Source organism: Sander lucioperca, chromosome 20 (genome assembly GCF_008315115.2).
Source record: "Sander lucioperca isolate FBNREF2018 chromosome 20, SLUC_FBN_1.2, whole genome shotgun sequence".
Lineage (NCBI taxonomy): Eukaryota > Metazoa > Chordata > Actinopteri > Perciformes > Percidae > Sander > Sander lucioperca.
In genome coordinates, this window is record NC_050192.1 from 16,194,903 (window position 1) to 16,211,769 (window position 16,867).

At 43.8% G+C, this 16,867-nt stretch overlaps 1 protein-coding gene across 2 annotated transcripts in view; it reads left to right on the forward strand.

The window, feature by feature from the left end:
* si:ch211-137a8.2 (uncharacterized protein LOC777613 homolog) overlaps positions 1–16,867 on the forward strand; it is a 63,180-nt gene that overhangs the window by 31,423 nt on the left and 14,890 nt on the right. For both annotated transcript variants that reach the window (XM_035995849.1, XM_035995848.1), the window contains exons 3-9: positions 1,880–2,030; positions 8,904–9,086; positions 10,514–10,648; positions 11,598–11,792; positions 15,219–15,348; positions 15,445–15,585; positions 15,903–16,006. In XM_035995849.1, the coding sequence (XP_035851742.1) occupies positions 1,880–2,030; positions 8,904–9,086; positions 10,514–10,648; positions 11,598–11,792; positions 15,219–15,348; positions 15,445–15,585; positions 15,903–16,006 (1,039 nt within the window). The remainder of the gene's footprint in view (positions 1–1,879; positions 2,031–8,903; positions 9,087–10,513; positions 10,649–11,597; positions 11,793–15,218; positions 15,349–15,444; positions 15,586–15,902; positions 16,007–16,867) is intronic.

The following is a 16,867-nucleotide window of genomic DNA, read 5'->3' on the forward strand; positions in this document are numbered from 1 at the left end:
TGATGTCAATTTCTTAACTTACCAGACTGTTGTAAACTATTATTTACCTTTACCCACTTAGTCATTATATCCACATTACTGATGATTATTTATCAAAAATCTCATTGTGTAAATATTTTGTGAAAGCGCCAATAGTCAACACTACAATATCGTTGCGGTATCGATATCGAGGTATTTGGTCAAAAATATGGTGATATTTGATTTTCTCCATATCGCCCAGCCCTAGCGTTAAATGAGTGACGTCAGTCAGTGTTGTCAAGCAAGTAGAGCGAGCGGTAGCGGTGTCCGTAGGAGAAGCGTATGTGTGTCTGTGAGGAAAAAGCGAGAGAAACAAGAGATCCCAAAGACGATGGAAAGTGAGTTAACGGTTCACTCCCAAGAAACTCCAGGACACAGCTGATTAATTTCCATGAAGTTTACTGGGAATTTTGTGAAACTGCAATACAGTACAATGAGATGTCTATATTATTAATCAAACCCAAATACACAGCAACAGTGTAAATAGCACCGCTTAGCTAACATAGCAGTGTAGCCTATATGATAAACACAGTCAAGCTAGTAAAAACAACCAGCAGTAATAAACATAAAGCTAACTTAGCCTCGCACGAACTAATTAGCTTCTTGGCCGTCTCAATAATCTTACAAAATTAGAATAAGCAGTAACCTAATGTTACATGATGAGAAATACTTACAGACGTTGCCTTAGCAAAAAGGGAGAAAGAAAAGCGAAACTGACGACTGGTAGAGCTCACGCATTCCTGTAGCTGATTACCGCATGGCAATTTTACTTCCTGTTTCCCAACATGCACTGGTACTACGTTACTATGGTTACAAAGCTAAACAAACCACACTGAACTGCTGAAACAAAGTAGAACACGTTTTCAAGCGGCATGACAATAAACAAGAAGCTTCTCAAGACACGGTGGCTTCATCTCTTGTATACTGTCGGTGAAGTAAACGGTGTTACCCCCAAAAAGATCATCAGCCCTGGATGGGACGTCTCCCCAGCTGCTTCCCGGCCGGTCTTGGAGCCCAAAATAGGAAAAGTGTAACATGTTATATCAAATTTTTATAACCTATTTAGTCAGAACCTTCATCCAACGTCTGAATGCTTAAGTCCCATTTTTATATATCCTCGAGTCCGAGTCCAAGTACAAATCATCAGTCCGCGAGTCCAAGTCAGGTCACGAGTCCAGAGAATAGATTCTTGAGTCGGACACAAGTCCGAATCCAGGACTCGAATACTCCAGCCTTGCTCCAATCTGAGTTGTCTGTTGCTCGACTAAAACAACCTTTGAACGAACACACGTTCCACCAAAACAAGTTCCTTCCCGAGACTATTTAGCAGAGGCACCGTGGCTCCGTCCGGCGTTTAGCTCCGCCCAAGACGATTTTGATTGGTTTAAAGAAATGCCAATAAACCAGAGCACGTTGTTCTCCCATCCCAGAATGCTGTGTGGACTAGCCAGACCCTCCTCTGCAGCTCTGTGGAGGAAGGTCTGGCTGTGCGAGACTAGGGCATCATCGGATAATCCATAATTTATTAGTAAGTATTCGTTGTTTCGAAATGGAATGGAAAGACTGGTTTCTGGCGTTCCGAATAAAAAAAGCAATCAAAAAAGGTCCCGGATTTTGATTGATTGATCGTTTTAATTGGGGAGAGGTATTATGAATATTGTTTTCTTGCTTCTGGATCAGAACCCGGTCGATCTGCTTTCACGTTGGCTCTCTCTAGAGTCACTCCGAACCACACGAACATTCATTATTGCACCCTCCATGTTTTGCGTCCGTTTCTCGTCCGTTTTTGTGTCTTGACGTTGGAGAAGCCAGCGGGCCTCGTGTGTTCGTAGCCGTCTGACGTTCCTCTGTGTTTTCCCAGGCTGGAGAGGAAGTGGCTCCTCTGGCACGACTTCATGACAGAACACGCCCACCTGGACGCCTGGCTGCGATTGGCTGAGCAGGCTGTCGGTTCCCCTGGCCCCGCCCACGTCGCCTACGGCACCGCCAAGGAGGACGTGAGGAAGTTCGAGGTGAGGAGAAATGAAACGCCAAAGATCCAAAACAAACTAAACTAGAGGTGCAACGATGAATCGATGAATCGATTAGTTGTCAACTGTTAAATTAATCGCCAACTATTTTGATAATCGATGAATCGTTTGAGTCATGTTTTTATGAAAGCAAAGTAAAAAAATCTTTGATTCCAGCTTGTTAAATGTGAATATCTTCTAGTTTCTTCTCTCCTCTGTGACAGTAAACTGAATATCTTTTGAGTTTTGGACAAAATAAGACATTTGAGGACGTCCTCTTAGGCTTTTTGGGGAACATTGATCCACATTTTTCACCATGTTTTGACATTTTTATAGATCAAACAACTAATCGATTAATCGAGAAAATAATCGACTATGAAAATAATCGTTAGTTGCAGCCCTAAACTAAACGTTGAGATCACTGCTTCCGGGGATGAATTAAAACTTAAAATGAGAGCGAGTTCGCATTTGAAGTCAGGCTTCAATCATTGAAGGGATTAAAAGGGAAATTGCATTTCATTTCAAAGGAAATATGGAGGCGTTTCCCTTTGAACAATGTGAAAATATAATTTTACTTAGTTCTTTCACAACCTGATTTCTTACTGAATCTGTTCTCTCTCTCTTCCTTTTCACCTTAGATTGGCCGGTATTTTAATTATTCCCTCTTTATCATTCATTCAGTCTTATCTATCTTTGACATCATTGCCAAATTAAACTATGTGTGTGTCTAGTTTAAGTTTATTTCCTTTTATATAGCACTTTAAGTGCCTCACAAAGACGAAAACATATGTATACAAGCATAAAAACACATGGATATAGTGGACATACAAATATATACTGTACAATGTAAACCTGTGATGTAAATTCACAGCTAAAATCTCACAGTGTCTTACTGTTTTAATGTTATACAGGATCATACTGTAAGTGGCAATGCATTCTGGGAGAAAACAATGGTATTATTACAGCGCTATCTGAGAATGATACAGATTACAGGTATTGACTGTTAACAGCAATGCATCTTGGGAAAATAAAGGTAAAGGCGGGAATTAGACTTGCACATTTCACTTTAGCTACGCTTTCCAAATTAGGCTTTTAAGGAAAAAAAATGTTTAGGATTAGGAGATAACAATTTCTGAGACAATATTTATAACCTATTTATTACATATTATAGAATATAGCTTACGTGTGTGTGTGTCTCTCTGTGTCTGTCATATATGCATATATACACACACACACACACACACACGCGCTCTTCCACACACACACACACACACACACACACACACACACACACACACACACACACACCTATATACACATAAAATAAAAGAAATAAGTTTAAAAGCCAGAGAATAAAAGTGCGTCTTTAGGCGCGTCTTAAAACAGAAAAACATATATAAATAACAATATTTAAATCTGAATCCGTCAGGAAAAGCTCACATGCGCGGCCAAACTGGGGTTTGGAGCAAAGTTAGGCTAAAGTTCATGTGCGGGGTGAAGCCAAAATCCAGTTGAAGCGTAAATTTGACTCAGCAGCCAGTCGTAAAGCTGAAGCAGGCTGTATTTATGCGTATATCCCGCCGCCTTACCACCTTCTTTTAATCTCAAAGTTTGCAGCGTGTGCAGCAGAGCATCCATCCCCACTGACTGGGTACAGCTGTAGATTCTCCACGTTTGTCCAAATGAAATTCTGCTGTCAGGTTTTGGACACTTCTGGGAAATCTGATCCTTCTCTGCAGCCGTCGGTGCAGGGATGGATCCAGTCCGTCCCACAACAGTATCGCACGGACACACACCCAGCTGCTGAGCATGAGACTGGTGCACACACGCACGCAGGCACGCACACACACAAACCTACACACACACACACACACACACACACACACACACACAGACACAAACCTACACAGACACACGCACACACCTACACACAGACACACACACACACACACACACACAAACCTACACAGAGAGAGACACACACACACACACACACACACACAAACCTACACAGAGAGAGACACACACACACACACACACACACACACACACACACACACACAAACCTACACAGAAACACACACACCTACAAACACACACAGACACACACACAAACCTACACAGAGAGACACACACACACACACACACACACACACACACACACACACACACACACACACACACACACACACACACACACACACAAACCTACACAGAGAGACACACACACACACACACACACACACACACACACACACACACACACACACACACACACACACACACACACAAACCTACACAGAGAGACACACACACACACAAACCTACACAGAAACACACACACCTACAAACAAACACACACACCTACAAACAAACACACACACAAACGCATGCACGAACACACACACAAACACACACACATATGCATGAACACACAGACACACACACACACACACACACACACACACACACACACACACACACACACACGGATCCAGTCCGTATGCATGAGTCACTTCCTGTTGTTCGTGCAGGCAGAGTGAGCAGGTGAATGATCGGTCAAACACTGCAGCAAGCACACAGCCCCACAGTTTTGTTAGTCAAATTAAGCGTCGCTCTGAGGAAGCTGCCTGTAAGTCACAGTCTAGTTACTGTGCTCATAGTGTGGTTGTTCCATAGCGCAGAAAAGCCTCTCACTCAGATCCTTTCACGGTTGAATTTTCACGTGATGCAGATTTTAGAGGCCCAAATAATACAGGCTGTTCTTATGAACCATTCGTTCATATCGCTACGAGAAGTAATGCACTGTAGTTCGTGTGTATTCCACGTGTGTTTTCCTGTCCGCACCACATTGACTGCTGCTGTATAAGAAGCCTGTGGACCGTGTAGGGAGGAGGTCGGGGGGGTATTTGGCTCCTAAAACACAGGACTTGCAAGCTGGGGAGCGGAGTTCATGTGAAGAAATTAAGGAGAAAACTCAAGACTTCAACCCGGGAAACGCGTGTTAATCCAAACCATGATCTTTTTCCAAATATTAAAGGAACACGCCGACTTATTGGGAATTCAGCTTCTTCACCGTAACCTGCCGTAACTGGTTCCAACTAGCCTACTGCTCCCAATAAGTGACAAAATAACGCCAACATGTTCCTATTTACATGCTGTGATTTGTAGAGTCACAGGGTGTACAAATAACAAGGTCACATGAGACACAGCCATCTTCTAACCGTAAACAATCCGGGAACTATATTCTCAAAAAGGCTTGCTGCAAAGCATATCACTCCGCCCAAGTAGCAGGAGAATATTTCTGAGAATATAGTTCCCAGTTTGTTTACGGTTAGAAGATGGCTGCGTCTCATGTTACGTTGTTATTTGTACACGCTGTGACTCTACAAATCACAGGATGTAAATAGGAACATGTTGGCGTTATTTTATCACTTATTCTATTCTAGTAGGCTAGTTGGAACCAGTTACCTGCAGGTTCTGTGCTAGGCTAAGCTACCGGTGGAACCGTCAGACAGCGTTACAACACGCACGGACACGAGGAGGGTATGTATGGACTTGTCTTACTCTGGGGGTTACTGTGAATAAGACAAAGTCCCAATAATGATACACATGATACAAGCCTTCTGTGATCTCGCGCACGCACCCCCCCCCCTCCTCCTCCACGCAGCTGCTAGTAGCCAAGGAGGACACGGAGGATAAAAAACAAAACATGATGGACTCTTCAGAAGACGTCATTATCTTCACTCAAGTTTCTGCGCGGGACGTCACCGGACGCCACAATCTCCTGAACATAGTCATAGTTGTGTGGAGCTGATAGTCTTAGTTAGCTTTGGAGCAACTCATTTGGCAATGGCTTGAATGTAACGGATGTTCAATAATATCAAGAAGTTAGGCACTCAAGCTTTAAAGGTCCCATGACATGGTGCTCTTTGGATGCTTTTATATAGACCTTAGTGGTCCCCTAATACTGTATCTGAAGTCTCTTTATATAGACCTTAGTGGTCCTCTAATACTGTATCTGAAGTCTCTTTTATATAGACCTTAGTGGTCCCCTAATACTGTATCTGAAGTCTCTTTTATATAGATCTTAGTGGTCCCCTAATACTGTATCTGAAGTCTCTTTTTATAGACCTTAGTGGTCCTCTAATACTGTATCTGAAGTCTCTTTATATAGACCTTAGTGGTCCCCTAATACTGTATCTGAAGTCTCTTTTATATAGATCTTAGTGGTCCCCTAATACTGTATCTGAAGTCTCTTTTATATAGATCTTAGTGGTCCCCTAATACTGTATCTGAAGTCTCTTTTTATAGACCTTAGTGGTCCTCTAATACTGTATCTGAAGTCTCTTTATATAGACCTTAGTGGTCCCCTAATACTGTATCTGAAGTCTCTTTTATATAGATCTTAGTGGTCCCCTAATACTGTATCGGAAGTCTCTTTTTATAGACCTTAGTGGTCCTCTAATACTGTATCTGAAGTCTCTTTATATAGGCCTTAGTGGTCCCCTAATACTGTATCTGAAGTCTCTTTCCCGAAATTCAGCCTTGGTGCAGAATTACAGCCACTAGAGCCAGTCCCACAATGATCTTTCCTTAGGATGTGCCATTTCTGTGTCTGTAGCTTTAAATGCTATTGAGGAGGAGAGAGGGGGAGGGGGCAAGGTTTTGAAAGCCATGATGTCTCTCTCTTTCTCATGGGCGGGCCAAATTCTCTGGGCGGGCAAACCAGAGAAAGGGGAGGTAACCTTTCCCCTCATGACGTCATAAAGGGAAGATTCCAGATCGGCCCATCTGAGCTTTCATTTTCTCAAAGGCAGAGCAGGATACCCAGGGCTCGGTTTACACCTATCACCATTTCTAGCCACTGGGGGACCATAGGCAGGCTGGGGGAACTCATATTAATGTTAAAAAACCTCATAAAGTGACATTTTCATGCCATGGGACCTTTACAACAAATAAAAGGAAATGATTTCCAACATTCTAAACAAATAAACATTGTATTGAATATAAGGGCGTTTTCACAACTACCTCATTTGGTTCGGACTTTTCAGTTTAGTCCGAACCAAAATTGCAGGTGAGAAAGGTGCCTAGGATCAAAAGACCAAATTTTGGTCCGATCAAAAGAGGTGGTCTCGGTCCGGACCTAACTGAACCATGGTTTGGTTCGTTTGCAGTATGAAAACACTTTCTGGATGGTTTGGACTTTTGGACCAATTACAGGAAGTTAGGCAACTACGTACTATAGTAGAAGAAAGAAAAAACCCGGAAACGAGAACGTACATTTCTCGTGAGTACTGCGCTTGTAGTTGGCGCTGCCGTTGTTGCTGCTGGTAGTAATACCATAACGCAATCGGGATTTTGCTCATTCATTTGTTCATTCATTTTCATTCCTACGGAAAAGACTACCCGCCAAAAAAATGCCAAAATGACAACACGTCAACTTCACACGCACGCCCGTCTACTCGCCAATCAAAAGGAACGTACGTGGTGATGACACGCCGTAGGTATGTCATGGAAAGTTCTCAAAATCACTAAGGGAAACCAAAAAGAACGGGATCAAATGTATACAATGTATTTAAACATGAACGTTGGTTCGGACATTGGTCCGGACTTTTAGGTATGAAAACGCCCTAAAAGGCAGCACTAAAAAGTGCAGTTTTCTGCCGATGTTTCCAGGAAGCCTGAGCTGTTGTATCTATCGGTAAACAAGCCTTATGTCGTGTTGGCACCATTACACAACTTAGTTTTGTTTTGTTTATATACCACGTTGGTTATGCTAATTAATCTGCAGTTTTATGTTTGAGCATTGGGTGGAACATTGCCTTTGGGAAGGCATATAGGTAATTAACAGCCAGAGATACACAGGTGTGTGACTATACCGTGTCAGGTTTGCGTGCCATTGTTTGATATGTGTGCAAAAGAAAATGAATGGAACTAAACCAGAAACAGTAGGTGCTTTCCGACCGGATAGTACTTGTAGGCCTACTTTTTAGAGGAAAAGTACACTTCTAAGCAGTTCTAAGAACTACTCTTCCCCCAAAATCTTTTTTTCCGTTTGCATTCCCACTGGCCAAGTGGCCATAGGGACTGGTAGGAGGGGTAAGGGAGTGATGCAAGCACGGCAACGGTCTTTATAGCATCGTCACTAGACCTTACCTTAGCTGGCCCAGCGAGGAGCTAGCGGCCGGGGCAGGCGCTTGCTGGCTGTCGCCTCACTTCATGGAGCTTCTCAACTCCGAAAACTTTGAAGCAAATTGTAAATTCGGCATAAATTTTTGCAAGACTGCCTATATTCGAAATCTAAACAGTTAACTTCTCGCCTAAAACGTTGTCAGAAGTGAATTTAATGATGAATAAGATGGTGAAAATTGTTAAAAATGTCCCGTTGTTGGTTGTTGCTCTGTCTGCAAGTTCCGAGTTGGCAGTGGGCGGGACTTATAAGTTCGACCAATGAAGTACACCTAGGAAAAGGGAAAAGACCCTGCTCTGAAGTAGGAGCTAAAAAAGTACGCTACTGCGGCCAGAGGAACTTAAAAATCCCCAAATTTTTCCTGTCGGAACACGACGAAAAAAGTGTTCTAGGAACGTTTAGTTCTAAGAACTGCAAAAATCCCTCCGGCTGGAAAGCCCCTAATGAAATGGACTGTATTGCTTGTGCTACGGTGAGCAGGCCGTCCAGAAAATGAATGGGTCACAGCACCAAAATGCAGACAGATTGTGGACATTGATTATTGGCACGCAGAAGGCGCGTCCAAGCAAGTTCTTCCCTGCTCCCACCTCATTGGCCTAATGTAAGAGTTGGTAAAAGACTCTACATATCGTTCACGTCTTTGTTACCTCACACGTGCTCGTTGTCTGTCGGTCTGTGTTCAGAGGCTGCGGTGCGAGGCCGGCCCTCGCCTGGTCCAGCTGGATGGTCTGACCCGCAGGAATCGAACGCTGACTCGGCTGTTTCGGGGCGCCATGCAGGCTCGGCTGCTGGCGGCGGCGAGGCAGTGCGGGCAACGCTGGGACGACGTGAGCGCCAAACTGGAATCCATCACCGGGCGACTGAAGGTCAGAGTCCTAATAATAATAACCCCTAATATTAAAGTGCACACATTAAGCTCATTTTCAAGTACATAATTGTATTTAGAGGTTGTATCAGAATAGGTATGGTTTAATTTTCAAAAAACACCATATTTTAGTTGTACTGCACATTGCTGCAGCTCCTCTTTTCACCCTGTGTGTTGAGCTCTCTGTTTTAGCTACAGAGTGAGACCTCTCACTGCTGTAACATCTTTGTTGGGAGTCGCACATGCTCAGTAGCTAGGTAAGGACTACTAGCCAGTCAGAAGCAGAGTATGAGGGCGTGCCCTGACAGTACCTAGGTAAGGACTACTAGCCAGTCAGAAGCAGAGTATGAGGGCGTGCCCTGACAGTAGCTAGGTAAGGACTACTAGCCAGTCAGAAGCAGAGTATGAGGGCGTGCCCTGACAGTACCTAGGTAAGGACTACAACAGAGCTGTTTGGAGCAGTTAGTGAACAGTGTTTTCTGTTGGAGATGGTAAGTCCCTTTGGGGAGGACTTTGGGCTTTTTCACTTTGTAAACCTATAACATGAACAAAAAAGATATACAACACAATAAAGGAAAGGGGAAAAGCCAGAAAGCATAATATGAGCACTTTAATAGTGTTATTTCTGTGTGTGTGTGTGTGTGTGTGTGTGTGTGTGTGTGTGTGTGTGTGTGGTGCGTGCGTGTCACACAAAGTACAAATACCAACAAGTCCGAGACGATTGAAAACTATCCTGAGCCTCTGTAGTACCAGAGCACAGGCTTTAGCTTCTGTGGCCATTTGGGAGAAATCCAAGTTAGCTTCGAGCAGAAACAGTCTTATAAACAAATAACTGAAGCATTTCCCAGTCCTTCCAGAAAAATTAGAGTTTTTTTGTGATTGTTAAGAGGGCAAAAATCCTTGATTCTGCGGCACGTTTTCTTAAAAAATGCGATGGAATATGCGGAATATTTATGCAATTTTATGCGATGAAATTGCGGGAACTTGCAAAAACTGAGGTTTCATCGTGGCTTCATCGCGGGGTTTGCAGCTTTTCGATGATGTTCATGTTGCGTAATTACGTCACTTCATAACGTTCCCATGGCAACAGGGGGAAACAGCTGCTCTCGTGTGAAGTAAACGCAACATTTTTCAACTTTCTGCTAAGATATATGTGTGACTTTTTTGCAACGAAAATGCGGGGATTATGAAATCATGCAAGCCCCGCATATTTGGCGCGGAAATCGGCAATTTATGCGGCGAAAGTGCGGCGTATTTGAAAAAAAAAATGCGCCCCCCCCCCCCCCCCATAAATATGCCGACTTTGGCTGATTATGCATTGAATTATGAGATCGCATAATCACGTTTTTCTGGAGGGACTGAATTCCAAACCGTCAGAGCTGAAAGGGTTTGAAGATGGAGTATCTCTCTCTGTTTTTTCTCTCTCAGCTCTTTGTCTCGGAGTGGGAGGGGTTTGAGGCAGAGAGGGAGGAGCTTGCTCTCTGGTTGGCTGACCTGGACGTCCGTCTGACGGAGGTGGATCACCTGACGGGAAACACCTGCGAGAAGCTGCGACAACTGCAGGTGTGTGTGTGTGTGTGTGTGTAGGTTTTTGTGTGTGTGTAGGTTTGTGTGTATTTTTTTGTGTGTAGGTTTGTGTGTGTGCGTGTGTAGCTTTGTGTGTGTGTGTAGGTTTGTGTGTAGTTGTGTGTGTGTGTGTGTGTGTGTGTGTGTGTAGGTTTGTGTGTATTTTTTTGTGTGTGTGTAGGTTTGTGTGTATTTTTTTGTGTGTGTGTGTAGGTTTGTGTGTATTTTTTTGTGTGTGTAGGTGTTTGTGTAGGTTTGTGTGTGCGTGTATGTGTGTGTAGGTTTGTGTGTGAAAAAAATGTTTAGGATTAAGCGATAATAATTTAGGAGACAATATTTATAACCTATTTATTACATATTATAGGATATAGCTTACGGGTGTGTGTGTGTGTGTGTGTGTGTGTGTGTGTGTGTGTGTGTGTGTGTGTGTGTGTGTGTGTGTGTGTGTGTTACAGTGTCTTTTCCCTTCCTCCTGCATACTTCACAGGGCTGGGATGATATGCTTTTGTACTGATTTGATTCTTTCCCGATATATGGGATCCGATTCAATTTGTATGGCGATTTTCATTTATTTTGATTCCAGGAGTATTGAGTATTGCGATTTTCTTTTCCTTCTTTAACAAAAACCAATGAACAATACACAGAATGCACATCAAACGTCAGTCAGTCAGTCAGTCTGACATTTATTTAATCTGTAAAGAAGAACATAACATGGATGTTTTGCTGGAAACGGATATGATGTAGTCACCGTCAGTGTTACCGTATGAACAGAAAAGTGAATCAAAAAATAAATGCAAAATATTGATTCTAATTAAATTAATTCAATTAAAAATCGCCGCAAAGAAAAACATGCTACATACGATTATCAATTTTCTTTCCCACCCCCTAATATTGATACCGTTTTTTTTCTGTGTGTGTGTGTGTGTGTGTGTGTGTGTGTGTGTAGTCTTTCCAGCAGTGTGTGTGTGTGAACTCGGGCCGCGTGAACGCCCTGCTGCAGCGCGGCGAGGCCCTGATCCAGCGCTGCGACGCGGCCGATGCTCAGCGCCTGGAGAGTCGGCTGCTGGAGCTGCTGCGACGCTGCAGCCTCGTCTACAACAACATCGCACGGACACACACCCGGCTGCTGAGCATGAGACTGGTACGTGCACACGCACACGCACACGCACACGCACACACACACACACACACACACACACACGCATGCACACATGCATGGTTTTATTTCAGTTATCCCTCTATGGGAATTTAACATAGGGGTGTACTTACTTATGCCCCCTGTATTTTAAGGAAGAACATTTATTTATTTACTTACGATACATTATTCATTCACAAAGAAAATTGGTGTCCTTAAAGATTGGATTTTTCCTCACTTTTTTAATTAAGGCATTAAGATCAATTTCCAAAAGGTGATTATTTTTATTCCTCTTTTTAGTCAACTTTAGCATGGGTTCATAAACTTATGAGTGCCACTGCATATGCCGTCAAGAGCATGCCAGACCTGTAGGTGGCAGTGTAACGAGAAGCTCAAGCCCACGTTAGCCAATCAGAATCCCGAAATGGCAACAACAGCAACGAATCGCTTCCTCTCTCTTCTCTTCCTCACTTCCTCGGCTGCTTAAACCCAAGCCAATTTTTACGTTAATCTTGATCGCTATAGCTATGCGAGTACTTTCGATAGAAAAGAAACCCGACCTGGATCGGTCCTAGCAAACTGGAGTTGCTGCAGCTACCTCTATGAGCGTCCACTGAGCTAAAACCAAGGGGGTCAGCTTCTCCTCGGACCGCGAACCTCCTACGGCGCCATCTTGATGCTACCAAGCCATCACCTCCCGTTAGCATCCCATTGACTGCCATTCATTTTGGCGTCATTTTGACAGCGAATAACTTTACATCTGAAGAGTTTAAAGACTCTATTTGTCCGTTGTTTATTTCTAAAGAAACACGACAATGTATAAAAGGCTCCATTACCTTGTATCTCACGTTATGGCTCCGTAGCAGACGTTTTTATAAAAATAGGCTAACGATTGTGTCATAACCACGCGACTTACTGTCTCATAGTAGAGGAATTACCGTATAGTACAGGAGAAGCTCTCAGGCAGTTTGGACTTCCATTAGCTGTTTAAGTTTAATTACTAATGTTAACTATCATTTTAGTGATCAATAATTAGCCTGTGTCTATGTTATCTCCTTACATATACCTACGCTCTCCGTCTCTGCTAGATTGGGAATGATTGAGATTTCTCTTGGCACAGCTACCAGAAGACTTCCAACTTTCAGACAGGTTGCTCACGTCACATCTACGTCTTCAAGCTCAGTTGGAGGCTGCTCAGTAACGCTCAGCCATCACCGGAAAAGTTCTTCTAATATCCTTCACTGGTCTCCGTCCAGAGACACGGGGTCTGGTGGTCCATTATATATACCGTCTATGCTTACACCTCCGTTTGTCTCAGCAAACATGCAAACAAAGTTTTCCCAAATCTCCACTCTGGCCGGAGGTTTTAGAAAGGCTCGTTTTCTGAGGCGAATTCTCCGTTTGCGTGTAAACGAAGGGCACAGAGGAAGGGAAATGTCTCCGTTTTTCAAAATAACCATGTACGTGTAAACGGGGCCTCAGAGAGACATTCCTGTCTCCCAGCCTCTTATATCCAGGGGCGGGGCGGGGCCACCCTCAATCAGACATCAGGAACACCTGAGATGAACAGAGAGGAGAAAGAGAGCAGGGAGGGGAGCGCGTAACAGCAGCCGAAATTTAAAAAATGTGGTTAGTTGCAAAGCGCCGTTGATTCTGTTTATGGAGGAGCTCTGTGTAAGCACCTTGGCTTCCCTCCTCCTCCTCCTCCTCCTCCTCCTCCTGCACAAATCAACCTGGTTTTATTACCCCACGTCCTTTTATCACGATGATGTCATTGTGCAAAATAATAAACAGCGAGAGGAGATTAAAACTGCCGCCTCAGCTTTGCATAAAATGAATCGAAGAGAGTTTCGAACATGCCTGAAAACATGTAACATGTCTGATGTTGTACTTGACTTTCCAAATTATTCTTATGGATTCAAATGTTCGACGTACATACATTATATATGTGTATATTATAAAATGTGACGCGGAGAATGAAGTACCCAACAGCATGAAATCATAACAATGACACCATTAAAATTCTGCTTACACATTGATGCTCAGGAATATTTGTTGCAGTGATATAAAAGAAAATAAGGAAACACTGACAGGAGACATTTTATCTGCATGAGTACTTTTACCTTTTTGTACCAAAAGTACGTTCTGCCAAAAGTACTTAACATGCACGCACGCACGCACACACACACACATGCATGCACAAACACACACACACACACACACACACACACACACACAAACACACACAGACACAAATTCACACACCTACACACACACACACACACACACACACACACACACCTACACACACACACACACACACACACACACACACACACACACACACACACACACACACACACACACACACACAAACACACACAGACACAAATTCACACACCTACACACACACACCTACACACACACACACACACACACACACACACCTATACACACACACACACACACATGAATGCAGGACTTTAACCTGTAGAGGAGTATTTTAAAACACTAAATACTTCCTCCTCCACTGTACGTCAGTTTGCCTCTGCCCGACATCTTGTTGTGCATTTAATGTTCATTCCTTCTTCTTCGCTTTATTCTCCCCTTCCTCCTCTTTACCCCCTCCTCCTCTTCATCCTTCTTGTCCTCCTCCTCCTCCTCCTCCTCCTCCTCTTTATTATCTGGCTTTTAATTATGTCTAACCTGTTTTTCTTTCAACTTGTTTCTATGTGCTGGTACTTTATCGTTCCATCGGACTATAGACTGTTCACGTTACAGCCCTTTACTTAGTTTCTAATACTTCTGTTTTACGTATATAACATATGGTCTATTGGTGAAGCATGGTCACTTTGAGGGGTGGGGGGGGGGGAGGGTTTGGGGCTGCACGACATGAGGAAAATATCTAATTGCGATTTATTTTTGACTGATATTGCGATTGCGATATGATTCACGATATTGAAGGAAATGATCATGTTTGTGTCATTATTCTCATTTGCATTGACTAATATTAAATCTTACTAAAAGAAAATGATTATAGTGAGGATCTGTACCAAACAAAGATGTTTGTTTGTCTGTAGGAGAGGATGTGTAGTCCGAGACGTCTCTGCAGCACCACAACACATATTTTGCCTTTTAACAAACGTTGCGCCTCTCTGCGAATTGGACATTGCACTATAGTCCATATTGCGATTTCGATAAAATTGCGATTAATTGTGCAGCCCTACATTTGGTCCCCGCTGGGGATAAAAATAATTCAGCAGAGGCAGGGATATGTCGACCAGAACGGGGGAAATCCCACGCATCCCCACCCCTGGCAAATCTTACCCTGCTTATATACATAATTATGTTTTTTTTTTTTAAATCTTTGTGAAGGCAGCCCTTTGGTGCAAACATAAAGTGCGATATAAATGATATTAACTGTCCCTCCAGGTGTTTGAGGACGACTGGATTCTGTCTCAGGCTACAGACTCCGGTTGCCCTTCAGAGACTGTTTTAGAGGAAGAGGGAGCGCTTGATAAAGCCCACCTGGGCCTCCCTGCATTCCCAAACCCTCCCAAAGGTAAAGCTACATTACATTTCAGGCATTAGATCAAAAATAAACGTGCAATACTTAAAGTATCTAAAGAAACACCATTTCTGCTTTTTTTTTCTCTAGATTTCAGCCAATCCTCTTACCCTCCCTCCCCTTCCTCGCCTACCCATGAGCACATGGGGCTGGAGTGGGACCCCTCGGTTGATATCGGACGCTCTGTCTCCTGCGACGACGCCGACTCGTCGTACTTCAGTGCCAGCGCAGGTAGGAAAAGACCGAACGTTTTCAAAATGACAGGAAATAAAAAACAACGTTTGACTCATCGCTTCTCAGCCGCTTTCAGATCTAACCTCACTGTGTGTGTGTGTCTGTGTGTGTGTGTGTGTGTGTGTGTGTGTGTGTGTGTGTGTGTGTGTGTCTGTGGCGCGCGTGTGTGTGGCCCACGTGTGTTTGTGCGTGTGTCTGTGGCATGTGTGTGGCGTGCATGTGTGTTTGTGCGTGTGTGTGTCTGTGGCGGGCATGTGTGTGGCGCATGTGTGCGCGTGGCGTGTGCATGTGTGTGTGTGTGTGTGTGTGTGCAGGTATGTGTCACAGAGATGGCGTGATGAAGAGGCGGAGCTACCTCAGCTCTCTCGGCTCTCAGTCTGATATCAGCAATGACATCACCAACCAGGAAGCAGAGTTGGTGAGTTTGAACAACCTTCTTGGATTTTCTAATACAAAATAAAAAAAAAAAATTTTGGGGGGGGGAAAAGGACAAAAAAAAACGCTTCAAAAGTCCGGGGAAGCTGTTTGAGGCTTTGGCCGCTCTGACGTAGCAGCTTTCTATGTTCATCACGGAAAAAGATCAAGCAGCCACTGCACGGCCAATACACTGACACTAGAAACCTTTTATAAATGACATATATAATGACAGAATGTGTATTGGTTGTTGGTCGCAGCGGTGTCTGTTAGCAGTTAGCTCGCTCGTTAGCCGCTGAACCGCAGCAGCATGCAGGCAGAGCGAGCAGCCGCCAGCTGTTGATCCGTGCAGGACTTCACCGTGAGCGGACTGTTTAGAGACCATGTGACCGGCAGGTAACGTTAACTGGTCCCTATACGCAAATATCATAAATGATAGGGAACCCAGCAACGGCCATGATGAGCTTCTCCTCCTTTTTCTCTGAACTAATGTTTTGGTAGGAACCAAAGTTGACATCGTATGTTTCTCTGGAATCAGCCGGCCTGAAGGACGTCTATATTCTGATTGGTGGCCGCTGCTTGCCGCTGAACCGCGTCATAGCTCATTACCATAAAGCTGACCTACTTTCAACTTTGTGATTGACGCTCTGGTCGCTCAAAACGCCCAAAATGCAGACTGATCTCACAAAGTGGCGTATGTATGACACGCCAATTCGTATGCCGTTTTTGCGTGTCATAAAGACGCATAATCGTTTTTTAGCGCGTTTATCAACGCCGTTTGGCCTCCGTTGACCTACATTACATGAGAATTATCGCCGTAGCGAGTAGTATGAAAGGACGGACGGGTAAAACACAGGACTTTCAC